Source organism: Varanus komodoensis, unplaced genomic scaffold (genome assembly GCF_004798865.1).
Source record: "Varanus komodoensis strain SLA01 unplaced genomic scaffold, ASM479886v1 scaffold2, whole genome shotgun sequence".
Lineage (NCBI taxonomy): Eukaryota > Metazoa > Chordata > Lepidosauria > Squamata > Varanidae > Varanus > Varanus komodoensis.
In genome coordinates, this window is record NW_025335568.1 from 21,423,617 (window position 1) to 21,440,570 (window position 16,954).

At 36.2% G+C, this 16,954-nt stretch overlaps 1 protein-coding gene across 6 annotated transcripts in view; it reads left to right on the forward strand.

Annotated features, from left to right (window-relative positions):
- GSTCD (glutathione S-transferase C-terminal domain containing) overlaps nucleotides 1-16,954 on the forward strand; it is a 57,346-nt gene that overhangs the window by 4,879 nt on the left and 35,513 nt on the right. For all 6 annotated transcript variants that reach the window (XM_044428370.1, XM_044428375.1, XM_044428371.1 and 3 more), the window contains 3 exons: nucleotides 578-1,030; nucleotides 2,345-2,599; nucleotides 3,478-3,571. In XM_044428370.1, coding sequence (XP_044284305.1) covers nucleotides 578-1,030; nucleotides 2,345-2,599; nucleotides 3,478-3,571 — 802 coding nt within the window. The remainder of the gene's footprint in view (nucleotides 1-577; nucleotides 1,031-2,344; nucleotides 2,600-3,477; nucleotides 3,572-16,954) is intronic.

A 16,954-nucleotide genomic window follows, 5' to 3' on the forward strand; every position in this document is an offset into this window, starting at 1 on the left:
AAGACACCAAATGAAATATTGAAGTATTATCTAGGGCCAGTAACAAGTCATATTCATGTGAACTTTGCAAATGGTAGAATTTTGCCTGTGAGTAACAAAACTTTGGAAAAGGGGAGCAGGAAGGATCAGTGTTTGTAAGGTCTTTGTGCTATATTGGATGGTTGAACCCTGGCTTATTGAACTTCCAAAGCAAGTTAAGGCAATCCAGAAAGATACTGTGCTGAGTAAATATAATGGTATGGCTTAATAGAATAATTATCAAGCTGGTGGGGGTTTGCTGTTGGCTTTTCCTTGGCTTACCATATTACAAAGTATTCTGAATTTCTACCCAGCTTCAAAACTGGTGCAGGAAACTACTGTTTTGAAAGACAGAAGCCCAGAGTTCCTGCAGGAATACGAAACTGATCTTTAACTCTTGCCTTACATGTATGCATAGACTGGAGCTTTAGCTCTGCCACAAAAACAGCTGAGCCCGCTGTGTGTTACATTGCAGCTTTCTGTTGGAGTCCTCCAGTTTACAATAATGAGTAAAGGCTATAAAATCTGTTTTCTTCTCATTGATCATATTAATTTATAGGTTAGCGAATGGACCAGACTTTGTGAAATCAGCATTCCTCTAGCTGTTGAAAACTGTCTAAAGGGGTCGCCTGATCAGCACCAGAATATTCCAGAAGAGGTATTACAGTTTGAAAAGAAATTGGGAGAACCTGTAAAAGTGCACAATGATGATAAAATTCGAAGACAGAAAGTTGAACAACAAACAACATTTGTCAAGACAGCAAGTAATGATGCTTCCTCACAAGCAGAAAAATTATCAGAAACTGTGGAGTCCATTCCTGCTGATCTGGAACTGAGCGTAGCTTTCTCTAAGTTAACTGTGCAGAAATTGCCAGTTGCTACCTGTAGAAAACCCTCTCATATTAGAAAGATGAAAACATCAGAACTCCCACTTTTGGAGCATGTTTTTGCTGAAGGGCTTTATTTCACTTTGGCAGATGTAGTTCTCTTTCCATGCATCCATCACTTTTTGGTAAATATTAATACTTTAATACATTACTTTTCAAATGGTTGGTTAGTTTTATCCAGTAGGTAGTGGGAACTGTCTAATCTCTTGGAATCCATATGGATGTATTCAGATATTTTCACTGTATTTAGAAAGGACTTAATGGAAATGCCTCTTGGTGTTAACACATTTTTCATAGTAGTTGGGATTGTGGTGAAACTGGTTTCTGTTGGTATGCAAAATTTGAGTTCAAAGGAATAGTTTCATAGGTTGGCAGTCAGACCCTGCCTCTGCCTTGTATTCAGTCTTTGAGCAGGTTGTGTGCCAGTTGCCGTATCTCCTGTGGATACCATCTTGTGGTCGCCAGAGCGGTCTCTCAATTTGCCAGAAGTGCTCATAACCACAAAAAGTTGCCTACCCCTGACAAATGAGTGTGTTTAGATTGCATGTTCTGCAGGCTGGAACAGCACCTAGGAGTCAGCATCAAGACTGTCTACAGTAGGCAGATGATGTCTTGATTGAAGCAGACTTTAAAAGTTTTAATTCTTTTACTTTTAATAAGTCATAGGTTTTCAGTGGGTAATCGTACTTGTAATAAAACTTTCTTTTGTTCGATGCAGAAGCATCAGAATAAAGGCTTCTTATTTGAACAAATGGTAGCCTGTGTATCGCTGGAACCTGCTGCCTCTTTTGTCTCAAGTACCACAGTTCACTTCATCATTCCCCAGTAAAGCTTGAGCCTGTAGGAGATCTTCAGTGAGGTTCCTTTTTGTTTTCAGTTGCAAGTTGAGTGTAGTTTTAATAATGAATAGCATCTATGTTGCCTTTAGGCTGTGACATTTTTCTACTTTGTCCACAATTCAGCTTCATGGTAACTGGAATTAACATCTGCCGCACTTGGTTTTTGTGGCATTCATGGATAATCTGAGTTGGATTAGGACCTTGTGCATATGTTCTGGTTTTGGGAAAGAGTGTATCGTACTGCTCAAGTTCTTCTTCAAGGCTAAAATCTTCATACCATGGAAGGTTATCTGTACCTTGTAGGTCTTGAAATAGGATAGAGATAAAAGTTGAAAAGCAACTTAATTGACTCTCCCATGCAAGAGAGAGAAAGAAGGTATAAATATTAATAAATAGGTTTCATTTAAAACAAAAAGTTTAAAGCTGGCTGTTCTGTTACTCTTTGAACTTGAACAGTTTAATTTAGGAATGAGCTCTGGAACAAACTTCTAATTTGGTTTGAATTTTTGGGCTCCCTAAATCAGGGACTACAAACTGTTCATTATGTGAGAAAGTGTGTCAAGAAATCCATTGTGCAAAATTGTATATTTTTTCTTGAAGGCTTTCAGCAAGAAGTACCAAGAGAACAGGTCACAGTTGCCTTTGATTTTCCATTGGTACCAGAGAGTTCAAGAAGTGCCTGGAATAAAACAAGCTGCTGTCAAATGCAATCTGCAGTTTTCCAAGTATGCAGGATCATGTTCTTTACCAGATGAATGCCAGCAAAATATCAGCACAGTTTCTGATGAAACAGAAGAGAAGCATGATGTTGCTCAGTTTATAGGTGGACCAAGGCCAACACTTTCAAAATTAATGGTAAGTTAATAGTTACATTATTAGTTACATTTATTAACCATAAAATGTTATGTCTACATTGAGTATGCTCTGAATTGACATAAAGAACATGTCATTAGAGTTGTTTGACATGGTATGTGAATGTTTCAGTCAGTGCATATAGGTAAAATTAACCATGTTTCTGGCTTCTTTTCTTAATTATTTAACTTTTAAAAAAAGTAATGTTTCTATCTCACTTTAAAGGCAAAAATCATTCATACTTGAATTCTGGCTTCCTGTATTAGAAAAACAATGCATTTTTCCGTTTCACCAGAAAATTACTGCATTTTGGCTCCTGATAATTCTGCCAGGGAGGTAAAGAAATGGATAAGAAACTGTATTAACTGATATTAATTTCAAATTATTAAAATACTTCATGGATATTAATTTATTAAACTTATAATATAGTTTAAAGCTAGTCACCATTAACACTGGATTGCAAACAGGGCTGAAGTTGAGAGAAAAGGTACTTGCCTAATTGCTTAGAATGAATTAATGCCTCCACTCATATCTGATAGACTTCTGGGTTCCTGTTTTTAACCAGTGAGATATGCCAAGTCTTATTATGAGCTGGTTAATCTGAAACTTATCTGGATTTGCCAGTATTCTAAGGCCCATTTCTTTGCTTTCCCTGTTGTTTTAAAAGTTTTGGCCTCTCTAGGAAATGTGCTTTGATAATGAACTTGTGACAGAGTATCTCTAAAGAAAATTTGCTATTAAGCAAATACAGCAGTCCCTGATATTGGGACATCCGTGCTATGATGGCAAATGTAACACTTTCTTATTGAATTGCCATATATGAATAAATCATTTTCATGCATTGCTAACTCATTTAGAATTTCTATTTCTCTTAAATACAGGAAAATGGTATTGAAGCCAAGTTTTCTCCTCATCCTTGCCCTAGCTGGGTCCTAGATTGGGACAGTCTACCAGAAGCAGTTAACCCAGGAAAAGGTAGGGATTTTCTCTTTGTCTTGCTATTCCTATTGAAATTATATGTTATTCATTCATTTGTCAAAGGCACAATTCTATGTATGTGTAGACAGAAAAATGTCCTACAACTTCTAGTATTTAACAGTCAGCATGGCTGGCTAGAGAATTCTGCAAATTGTAAAACTTTCTTTCTAAACATAAATAAGATTGCACCCTAAAATATTTTAATGATTAGGTACACAATTAATAGTCATAAGAGTTAGTAATGGAATTTCTCATTGTGCAGAAGCTATATGTGTGTGTGCGCATGTTCAGACATCTGGGAAAAGAGGTAATCACCATCTTGCCCCACTTGTGATTTTCCTTACAGTGTTTGATTGAGATTGCTGAAGACCTAGAATTATGTGCTAAAAGGATATAGGATATGATCAAGCATGGCAGTTCTTAAGTTCCCATACATTCTTTAGTAATTACCTTAACTATAAAATGGAGACATAAAGATAATTTTAGAAAGGTAAATTTTGCTTGGCTTTTACATGTACTGCAGAAACTCAAGTAAATGTCCTTTTTCCTTACCATGTGTGAAATATGACCTCCTATTAAAAATAATTTGGAATTTTCAGCATTTCCAGTGGATCAAAACCATTCTTGATGAGCACATATTTTATTCCCTTCAACTGGTCATAGCTCACATCTCCATTAAAATATGGAGGGTGCTTAGGGGAATGTGACACAGTTGATAAAGGATTTGTCATGCAAAATCATTAGAAAATAATTTTAAGAAGTAGGATTTTTCAGCATTGAGAGAGAGGGAGACTCTGAAGGAAGATGCATGAATTATCAAATGTATTAAAAGCTGTTATGGCAGTCTGGTCTAGCCAGCTGTTCTTCATAAAAATTACTGAGATATAATGAGAGGGAAAGTTTTAAATCAAATTAATAATCGAATATCTGTGAAGGTTCAACTGGGGTAGAGTTGTCTCCTCATTTATCATACTAAATGATGATAATTCTGCTCTTGTTCTACTCTCACCAATGCAACAGTGTGCAAGTGCTCATCACATGTGAATGCAGTTTTGCATAATCATGCATAAGAGAATGTTGTAAAATATGTGCTGAGAATAATTTCTTCTATCAGTCCTGTATAGGCTATACACATTGAGTAATGGAACTTGAGTTGGTTAAGACTATCATGTCCCATTAATTTAATGAGCTTATTCCACAGTGGGCTAAGCATGAGATGCCATTTGTGATTCTCCTGTCCTCTCACTTACAGTACTTAATGTGAGACTTGAGTCCTGCATTGAGCAGGGCGTTGGACCCAATAGCCTTCTAGGCCTCTTCCAACTGTATGATTCTAGATTTTTTAAATATCAGTGCCATCTGAATATTCCTCAAAATCAGTGCTGTCGTTAAGTCCCCATTATCATGGACCATCACATAACTAGCTTGTGTGTTTACTGAGATGTAAGTTGAATGAATGGTAATGATGTATTATTCTTCTTTCATGAATAAATAATGCAAGTAGTACCTTCTAGCACCTGATCAATTTCTAACAGGCATGCTTTGTTAGTTGATAATATTCTCAGTTTCCAGTTTTTACCTCGTGCTCCATATGTAAATACAATTACAGGTAATTACTTTCTTGTCATTAAAAAGGCAAAATGTGTGTTTTGCACAGGCATATATAGTCTATTTAATCTTCCCTAAGATTACTGTCTCTAGTATCTCTTGGTTGACATGCAAAATGACTGCAATTTGGTTTTACTTTTAAGTAAATTGCACATTAGTGAAGGATAATGTTTGAATGCAAGAATACATTTTAAAGCATTTGCCTTTTGATAACTCTAGTCTCAGCAGAAGTTCCTTAGCTTTGCAGAACAGGTAAGGGTGGCCAATTGAAAACTCTTGTGTGTGGGCTTAAGAGGCTGAAGCATGTGGTCACCAGTTTTCAGTGCTGTTTTGCATAAGGTGAAGGAATAACACGTTTTCAGTATTAGACTAGTTCACTGTATTGGTGGATTATGTAAAAGAAAATAACTAAAAGCACTGGATAAATGTGGCTCACCTAGCTGGTTTTTCAAATTTGACCCTGGTCTGAATTATAAAACAATTACCATACAAGAAGTATATATAAATGTAAAGAGTTCTGTTTAAAATATACATAAAATGGGATAGCATTGTTGTGTCAAAACCACATAACAGTCATGAATTGGGTTAGTACTGAAACCTGTAAGTTAGAAATAAGACCTATAGTCCTCACCTTAAGGTGTTCCTGGACCCATTGCATAGGTGTCATTCCATCTTTGTACATCTTTGTTTATCACATCTTATGTTCCCAAGATGTACCATAAATATCAGTTGGGATCTTCACTGGAAGCATAAAAATTACAGAACATATCAGAATGTGTCTCATTAAATAATATTCAGTGATACAGACTTAATTTTGTTTCGGCACTATATTTAGCACAGTTTATCCAAATGAGCAATTTCAGGATAAGAAATATAAAAGCTTTTGTGGTGAAAACTGATGTGTTATTGGGATTTTTGAAAGTTAAGAAAGATAGGATTGCTGCAGTAGAATCTTAACTCAGTTGCTTTTCTTTAAATGATAAATGCAACAATACCCCTTAAGTGGTCTCCAAGCCGTCATTTATGCTACAAAATGGGAGTATTAAAAAAGAACCCTCTATTTTGAAAGTCTTTTATTTTCTTTCTAAGCCTGCCAGAACATTTTGAAGGGCTTTGAAGAGTTCCTTTTATAGTTTTACTTACCTTTCTTTCCTCTTAAGCTCTTAAGGAGAGTTCTATCCTTCTCCTTCAACTGTTTTTTCACAAATGAAACACTTCTTTGCCTCAAGCCCACAAGGATAGCAAATATAATCCAAGTGATGCTCATGTGACTAGAGAAATACTTCTCATCAATCTCTTTTTAGTACTGTATTTTACATTGAAAACATTGGTACATTTAAAAAAAACTTGCATAGCATGTTGATTCCAAAAACTGGGGATTCCTCAGCAGCATATGGAGTGACTGAGCACAACCACATATTACTATTTTAAAGAAGACTATTATGCTGTCTTTAATGCTGGGAACAATAGATGGCAAAAGAAGAAGGACAGCAGAGAATGAGGTGGCTAGATGGAGTCACTGAAGCAGTTGGTATGAGCTTAAGTGGACTCTGGGGGATGGTGGAGGACAGGAAGGCCTGGAGGAGTGTTGTCCATGGGGTCACGATGGGTCGGACGCAACTTCGCGACTAACAACATTATGCTGTCTTTAGATCATTCTTTTCCAGTGCGGTGTCCTTCAGAAGTATTGGAATGCAGCTCTCATTATTCCAGTAGTACAATACGTTTTGAAGGCACCAGTTTGTTGAAAGGCAGTCCATAACCTAGTTGAGCAACACTGAACTTGCACATTGGATGACCGCTCCTGCTGTGAAACATTTATATTTGAAAACTCAGGATCAGTCTTCCCTCTGATACTTTTTAATGATCATCGGTGTCTTGTTGCTTATTGTTTGAGAAAGCCTTGACAATTATTTAGCCTTGACCCTTTTGCTTTTTACAATCACTCTTTCCAGAATTTGAGACTAAAACAAAAGAAAAACAAAAACCTTCCCTCTTTGGAAAACAAAAATATATTGTTTGTTGTCAGAACACCAGACCACAGAGTACAATTAAATGACAAATACTCGTTACATGATAGTATGCATAATGTACAAGATTTTCCCAGGATTTGGCGCATAAGAGCAATGAGGTATACATTCAGTTAAGACTTCTATTAAATTTAAGTCTAATACAAGTGGGACCTGTATGTTGCAGTGCACACTCACTTCCTGATAGGATTCCAGGTGGGCAGCTGTGCCATCCTGCAGGGAACTCAACGCCATACCTCTTCATGACTGCTGATCCACAATGGGCTAGGTGGGAGTGAGAGGCTTCCCCTTGATGACTTAAGTAAATTAAACAAAGACAATTCTGAAAACCTTGGTGTTCTCCAAGCATGCTGATAGTGCCTCCTTTTTCCCAATTTCGTCTCTAGTCTCTATGCTTGTAGGCACTTGCTACCTCAGTTTGCCATTAGAAAGTGATGTAAATAAGGAAGACGTACCATAAGAAGCTTGCCCGTTATATTTTGTATGCATGTGCAGGTCACTAGTGCTAAGAGTTCATAGGCTGCTCAAAAAACTGTTTCTGGAGAAATCTAGGGAAAGCACCCAGGACAAAAAGATGTAAACAGACCTAATATATCCGTTCCATTAGTTAATGTATATTATTATAAAAAAAACTATTTTCAAGAAACTAAAAAGTGATACTGACATGGGTTGGCATTCTTCTCTGGTTTTTTTGGATAAAGCCAGCACAACTTTTGATGCTTTTCGATTAACTTGGTTTTGGTACCTTATTTGCAGCACTTTGCAACCACCAGATGCACCTAGTTTCATTGCTTAAGTATTGTAATGGGTGTTTTCAGTTAGTCAAGTGCAAAGAATGCATTATTAGCAGATATCCTTTTCCAGGCTTTCTTCTGTGATAAAGTTCACAAACACCATCCATGAAAGGTGTAGTACATTGCAAAGTACAAAATATATATTTTATGAACATATACTTTTCTGATAATAAAATAATTCATTTGGTTTATACTTTTCAGATTTATGGCCCAATTATAGGATTTTTACTCAGCAGTTAAGTGTTGCTTCACAATATTTATTAGATTTCTGTGCTGCAAAATAGCTAAAACTCTTTGTGCAGTTTAGTATTATGGTTGGGGTTGCAGCATTAAGATCTTTGATAAATGGTACAATTTTAGAATATTGTTAATCATTTCTATAGCAATCATATCAATGTACTTATTGGTAAAACAAAATTGAATTGTTAAAAGATGCCATTAGCAAGAGAAATATTACAGTGAACATTTTAAATGCAGTGGCTTATTTATCAGATTTGTTTGAAGGCTGCCCATTGACATCACACTTTCTGGGTGGCCATTACAATAAAACAGTGACTTCTATCCCATGTTAGGAACTCTGTTATACTTTTCTCTCCCTTTAATAACCTTCCATGCAGCATGAAAACCGGCATGTTTGGTTTTCCAGCCTCCAAACCTTCCTATAGCAGGCACAGAGGGAGCTGCGGGGAGAATTGAGATTGACCCTTTGCAATTCAACTGAAAGAAGCATTTCTGTGGGCAGAACAATACCACTGGATACCACCAAATGTGAATGAAAGCTTAACAAAAATCTAATTGGATAGAGAATCAGCTTGCTTTGTATTGCATTGACAAAACTGTGGCCATCCTGGCTATAACTTTCCATCCCAGCTCCTCAACTTGTGCTCATTTGAGAAGCGTCAGTCATTTTCAATTGTAGGCAAGCTCTTGAAATGACTATAAAACTGAAAAGCTCTGTGTTCCAGTAGAGGGCAGCAAAATCTGTTTCTATGATTAGTGGCTGATATTATTGGAAAATAACATACAGATAGAAGTAACTTCAGAAGGAAATGCCACATGTATATGGCTTGTTTTGATTCTTGGTATTGAATTCGACAAATCATTACTGACCTGAAAATAGTTCGCTGCTTAAGAGAATTTGACTTGTTTAGGTTGAAGAGATGCAATTTAAGTGAGTTAGAAAAGTAAAAATTGATACGTTATATCTGTCTGAAGTTTAAAAAAAAGTCTGGGATTCACATAGTACAGCACACCATGACTGCTATGGCTTTTTGTTGTGTTGCGCAAATCGAGCCCTACCTGCTAAGAGTAGTTTGCTGGTAGGTAACAAGCCCCGCAGACGACCTCCAGCTTATTACAAAATTGCTTCTAACCCCTTTTGCAAAGCGGCTTGCAAAGAAAGAGGAGTAAAATGGAGAGAGAACTGCAGTGGCTGCAGAAGGGGTCACAAACTTCGCTTGGAGTGGAGGTAAGTTAGGCCTTGGTTGGGAGAGGGAAGGAGAAGGCAACAACCCCCAGTGAGTCTACTTGTCTGTCAGTTACACCATAGGTTTTTCTATGAACAGCCCATACTGCATAGCTATGTCCTAGGTTAATTTGTCATGTGTGAATGTGAACAATAAATGACACATATATGGGCAGAACAAACCAGACGGAGGTGGGGTATCACTTCCAAATCCTTGCCAACTCACACTGGAGGAGGAGGAGGAGGAGAGTTCCTTTGCCCTTATACACAAACACTCTTAGTCTGGCTGGTGTGTGTTGGCAAGGACTGAGAATGGATTTTGAAGCTTAGGTTTTTTTAAGACACCCCCATCCCCCCACTTGGTTTCAAGAGCCTAACAACACTAGTGTGGATATTATGTGATTTCTCAACACTTGGTTGTTTCCAGCTTATGTTTGAATTGATTCTACTGTGCACTGTATAATGAAAGGTGTAGTATGTATAATGAGAAGGGAAGAAGGGAAGGATAGATGGATGGATGAATAATTGGATTGAGAACAGAGGATTTGATTTGAATAGGCATCATTAAAAAAGTGAGAACTGCTTGCATGCTTTAACTAGTGAGGGTATTGTATAACAAGAAACAATTGGTTTAAATTAACCTGGTTAAGATTAAACCTTTGAAAGTAACAGGGGAAAGCCATTCTTAACTGTTTAAAGATTTTATGATTAATATGGACTGTTTTTTGTAAGTACATTGCTATGAAATTCAGGAGTGTTTCTGGTCTTGAATAATTTATGGAAAAGCAGAGATAAAGGAAATCTTATCTGTTGAAATTGCTTATTGTTTCCATCTGCCTTTGTAATAGTTTTAGATATCCAAATTAAAAACTGCAGATGAATTTTGTAAACTGGATCCAGTCCAATATGTAACAAGGTCAGACTTTTATCTTGTTTCTCCTTGATGTTTAAAAGTGAGGTTCTAAATGTTTATGAACTTAGAATTTATATCAGCAGATTTAGAGTAAGCAGCATTTCTTTAACAAACTACCAAATGAATCTTAAGTAATTCATTATGTGCAGTTCATAATCTATTCAAAATGGCTTTTTGATATACAAAAAGGTTCTCATTATTCTAATTAAGGGTCAGACTACTGTATATATACAATGTTTTAATGAAGATGGTTTTAGTTATTGCATGGTTAGAATGCTCTTGCCCAGATGATTTGGAACAGTTTCTAAGAGGTTATTCTTTAGCACATGCGACACATCACATTTCTGGATTGTTTCCAGAGCTATGTTTCGAAAACACTCAAGTAAAAGCCAAATATGGAATTGAACTGGTCACTTGAAAACAGTTTATTATAACATTTTAAGTTTAAAAATGTTCAGTTTGAGTGAACCTTTTATTTAGCTGTTGCTGAATTTTATTTCAGTGTTTCTTGTTCTGTTTAGCTTGTTACTATGTTTTAGGGTGTATTCCTAGCCATGTCTGACAGAAAGAAGTTCTGCTGCTCACAGCATCTTCCAGTCACCATGCGTAGGATTGCAACCTAAATAATTAAAAACAGCTTTGTTCAGAGTTTTTGTTGGAATTAGTGAATAGGAACAGGGACAGGATCCATGTTATACACAGTGCTAGAAAATCCACATTTGATATTTGTAGGATTTTGCATTTTGAGAATCTTAGTTTTTTAGTTTTTCTTTTTAAAGCCTGTTTTTTGTTATGGCAATGAAAATAAGATGTAATTGTTTTGGAGATGTCAAATGATATCTCCAAAACCAGAGAAGGAGTCAATAGAAATTTCAGTAGATGTGGGGCTTTCTTTGTCCATGTCTAAGAAAAGAACAAACAATGTCTCTGAATTCTATATGTTGTCAAGTATGTGTTACTTTATACAAGTGAAGTTGCAGAACTTAGCTTTTCTTGGTATGGAAGCTGGATTGTTACTTATTTATTTCAAACTTTTATAGACCTTCACTATAGCCACATGATTTCTGTGGCTGTGATTTACAGCAATTGAAAACCATCAAACAAAATATAAAAATCCAACAACGTTAACAAAGTCAATAAATAATTGAGTTTAATTCTAATTCCAATAAGAACATCCATTCCATCACCACAAGCACCAGCTGTGTTGACTTCGTATAATAAGCAGATCGGAAAACATCTTGTATGTAAATAACAATTAAAAATTTAAAATTTGTCAATTAAAGTACCAACATAAAATTACAATTAAGACAGTCAACAGTTAAAATGCTCTTAAAATTAAAGTCTTTGCTTGGTGCTGAAATATGTACTAAGAAGGCTCCCAGCTTACATCTGTGGGGAGCTGATTCCACAAATGGGGCACCACAACTGAAAATGCCCTACACTGGGATTGTTACTGGACTGTAGATTGTTAATGTTGATTGTTAGTGGAAGGTAGGCCATTTTAGTTTTTCAGTATAGGACATTCCCAGTAGGATTCCTCATATTAGGGTTCTTAGTTTAATGCTCATGCACTATAGAAAATTCTGCTATTGAGCTCTGGCAGAATTGGGACACAGGTATCGGGTATCCTTTACCGAGAGACAATTTCTAATTTATTCATTTATTGTATTTGTTTCAAGAGTATATCCGTGGTCATGCTCTATGAATTTGTGAGAATGGCAGATTTAGCCAAGAATTGCCTAATGTTTACTAAAGCCCTAGATCCTCAAGCAAACAAACCAAGCATTAAAGGAGATAATGCTGTGACTTGCAGCCAATCCTGATTATGTCCTCTGACTTCTACAGTTGGGACCACAACTTTTGTGGTGGACAGGCAGATTTTGGCACCGTGCTTGAGTTGACACTAGCAGTTTTGGCATCTGGTAACTTCTTCAAGTGGTCTCCAGAGATTTCCTTGACATATTTTCAAATTCAAGGGCAATGAGAACTCCTGGGCAAATGGTCATTGCTTGAGCTCATTTTTGAAGGAGATGCTATGGTAAGTGTCTGGGAAGAATGATAACCTCAAGCAACAAATGAAGCATACGGTCAGAAGTGAGGTCAAAGACTGAGAAAAAGGCATAAGCAAAGTAATGAGGCCAAGAGAGTACAAATAGAAACCAGAATCAAAATTATGGGAAATGGATTTATTAATCTTGTAGTTATCAATACATTTTTGTATAAATCTTAACATTTGCATTCAGCTTAGAGAATTACTTTAATATTTACAATGTAATTTTTCTATGAAAATCAATTACAAGTTTTATTACTGTTATAGATGTAAAATTAATACAACTTTCTGTTATCTTTTATAGTATGTCTTTCCTATTTTAGCTCAATTTAGTTCATGCACCTGCCCAAGTGATAGCCCTGATTCAGTAAGCCATTCAGTTATATGGGCTTAGACATGCAATATGGAGCTCTTTCCATTATTTTTTGAGACAATGGAAGTTTGAAGCTTCACCCTAAGTTTACCCAAACAAAATCTGTCCTGCCCTTCACACTTGCTTATATATTTGTTAAGTGCCCTTTAGGCAAAGTAGGTTTTGGTCTAGTGCCAAGCAATTAGTATCTTCAATAGATGTAAGACTGAGGTTGATGGTAGAATATGTACATATATAGACAAAGACAATCCAGTACAAGTTTTTGAAGCCCATAGTTACAGATGAAGACATGGCTTTGATAAAAGGCAGAGTTTCATGGCTTAATATCTGACAGATAACTAAAACAAAGACTTTACTGTAAATTTGTTAGGCCGCATTGACAGGCGAAATTTCTAGATAGGAAGTGATAGGAAGGGAGAATGAAACCTTTTGGCCTTCTGTCATTAAATTACTCTCTATAAACTGTGTAGACTTAACATGATACTTTTTTCCATTTTAAAACCATCGTTGGATATAACATTGAATTAACCTGACTGATTAAAAGGAACAAAATAAGTGTTTCAAGATATTTTAAAGTTACAATTGTATACAAAATTTATTAAATATGTATAATCTGCCATTCTGCAAAAAAATGGCTTTTTATACTGATTTGCTTAGGAAAATAATCCAGTGAGGAAGATGGATTTTCATACATACAGTTTTAAAATCAATTTTTAAAAAGAGGTTTAAAAGATGTAGATTGGATTTGGACTGATTTTTTCTGCAACCCTTGTGGCTTATTTCATTATTATTATTTTAAGAGAGTGAGTAATGTACCACAACAGGAAGAATGCTGAGAAACTATATAAATATCTTGTGTTCTAACTATGATTGGCAATTAAATCAAAATGATGAGAAGATTTAAGCTTGCATTGGGCAACTCTAATAACTTGCCTGTAGCCATAGCCATTATCCGTTATGCCATTCTGCTGTGTGGTTTCCTGTGCATAAGAGTTAGGAATTAATGACAAAGCCAGTTCTGTTTATTCATTACATCATATCCAAGTGGTTAATATGTGGTTCTCGGGAGATTCTTATCTGAGAGATTTAGAAAGTCAACTGCCTAACTTTAGTTCTAGGTCTATGTCATTTGTCTTTAGACCACATCTGGGCTATTTGCATGGCCCTGTATTATTAGGTTTGGAAAAGGGTGTCTGGAAAGGCCTACAAAAATACCACTCATCTTCAAGAGGCCAGTATCTGGATCGTCTTTATTTGTTCCACATTCCTTTTCCTGTACTTGCCTAAGAATTTTGCCAAACTTCTTGTTACTATTTTTATGTTTCCATCAGTGTTGTGGCCTGAATCCCTTGGAAGGACATTCAGGGGGAGGGGGTTGTTTTGCTTCTTTTGACATTATTTCAACAGGTTTGATTGTCTCAAAGCAAATATTACTGGAGAGGCTGGTTCTCTTCTTGTTTTAACTGGCAAGACTTAAAATGCAGGGTCATATCCAGGTCTATCTGGCAAAACACAGGTCCCTTCATGGCAGCAAGCTTTCAATTTATTTCTGCCTACAGGGTTTAGAGTGCAATAATGTAGCTTGTTTATACAAATATTTTCAGACCAACAGTATATGGTCCTAGTTGCTGTGCACATGCTAGATTGACAGTGTTCTAACTCTTTCTAAATTTTATTTAGAAGGATTTTTGCAGTACTTCCAAGTTTGTTTGATTTTAAGTAATTGGTGCTTAGTGGAGTTTCAAAAAGAATACAGAACTCTGAATCAAGGACTTTATAAACTGTAGTTCAACATTGGTGGAGGCGATGAACAAGAACAGAGGAAGAGCAACAGTGGAAATCTGCTTTTGAATGGCCCATGTTGACTTCTTGCAGATTACTGCACCTCTTTGCCTTCTAAGGATTTATTTTTTTAATAAACAAAAAAGTTCAGTTGGGGATGTGGTTTTGGTTTTGGCCTCAGAAAACCATGAAATTGTATTTGTAAATTTTTAATTATTATTTTGGCTGGCTTTCACAAGTGTACAGGAGCATACTTATAACTTATGTAAGAAGTCTTACCTGGTCAATTTTCTCCACTACTTTAATTGTCAAAATGAGTGGCAAGCTGCAGTAGGCAGTGGATTGACAAAGGCAAATCTGTGTACAGTTATCAGCAACTAATTCCTTATCTGCTAATTGAAAATCATTGGTAAAGAAAGAGAAAGTGGCAAAAAGGGGATGCATCCAGGTGGAGGAAGACCCCCCCTACTGCGGTGACTGCGTCCCTCTAGTTGAACTGATGGTTTTCAGTGTTCTCCGCCTGCTTAAGTTGTCCCCAGATGTGTAGGTAGCCCAGGAAGAGAATGATTAATGCCCCCCGCCCCCCCAATTTGGATCATTTTTAGAGCTCTTACTACTATAGTTACTGCTGCTCCTTTACAGTCCTAAAAAACTACACAGAAATGTACACAAATGGAAAGTAAATGGAAGGGAAATTTACACACCTGCTTAATAAGGTGCTCAAATATTCTCATTATTTACTTAAATATAAAGTCTTAGCTACTACATTTGAAAATATTATCAACAATTTAAAAACAAAAACTTAGTGATTGCAGAGCAGGATAGAACAAATGCAACACATATGCAGCCAAACCTATACCTGATTCCTCACCTTTTGGGCCTCTTCACTCCATTCAGGTACCTTATCCGGCTTTTCTTTAGACCTATTAGAACCTTACGAACTGCAGCAGTAAAGCTACAAAGAGAAAAATGAAAAGTATGTGTCAGGGAATGGGATTGATAGTTTTCTTTTTAAAATAGCTGAAGATGCAAGCAAGTACTGAAAGGTGGAGGTTGCTGGGAGCTGTTAATGAACACTTAAAACTTAGAGGGTCACATTGGCAAAGGGAGATCTAGCCTTTGGGTGTACCTTCTTTTGTCACATTTTCATTTCCAGTCCTTTTCAATTAGCAGCTAGAGAATTAGACCCTGCAACTGTTTTGGAATTTACCCTTATGTTGTCTTGCCTTCCTTGCCTTCCTTCATTTCACTGTTCCCTTTGACATATAAAGAGATTTTCTAAGCAAGCCTACTCATATATGACATTCCTAAGTGCACTGTTGTAGAAGACTGGTGATGATAATGATAACAAAAGCAGCTGTGCAATTTTCCAGGTCTGACGAAATAATTCATAAAAAGGTGCCAAAACAGTGATGGTTGTTCCACAGTACCATTTGGGCATCGGTGGAGGGCCTGGCAGTAGTGATGCTATGCACAAGTCTGCAAAGAGAAGCAGGCAAGGTTACCACTTTTGCCAAATGGTTTGCTAGTTGATCCTTGGCAACCCAAGATAAAATTGATTCCCCAGGTTTGGATGAGATGCCAAAACTAAAAGAAGCCATATGTTGTCAGAATAGCTTGACACCACAAAATCAGCCACTCTGTAGGTGGCTTATGTAACTACATCTAGTTACCCACAATGGATTTTCCTGTTGTGTGAACCAAGTTGATTCATATAGATATAAACAATTGCATGAACTTGGGTTTTGTTTAAGTTGCCACTGAAGTCAGAGGGATTAAGTCCTGATGTGACTGACTTGTTTAGTTTAATACTATGAAGAATAATATAGTTTGTATATTTAATGAGATTACCCAAAGTTTGACTGCTTTTCTTGGAGAACATATTTTGTTCAATGCATTTTCAAATACTTCAGTAACTTTTAGTGGATGTTTTCTTCAAGCCACTCTTCCATTCAATATGTCTTTCAGGTTGAATCCATTAAAACAAATCATTTGTTAATGTGTATTTACGTTGTTTCATTAACTGGCCTAATGAGAATTCATTTTAAGTGACCTGATTAAATGAATTATTTTAAATGCATTGAGATTAAAATCCTAATTATATACTGTTTGGTTAATTCCATGCACTTTTCTATGAAATACATTTAATTGTTTGACATATTTTAGCAAGTGTTACATTTTAGTGTTGCACTGAATCTATTATAGCAACAGTTATCCAAGCCTTTTAGAATACTGTAACACTACCCATAAAATGCAACTAGAAACTTCAATTGGTTCAGAATGCTACAGCTTTCTGCTAACCAGTGTAAAATACAAGTTCATATTACCTAAATATTGAAAGACCTATATTGGCTGCCAGTTGTTT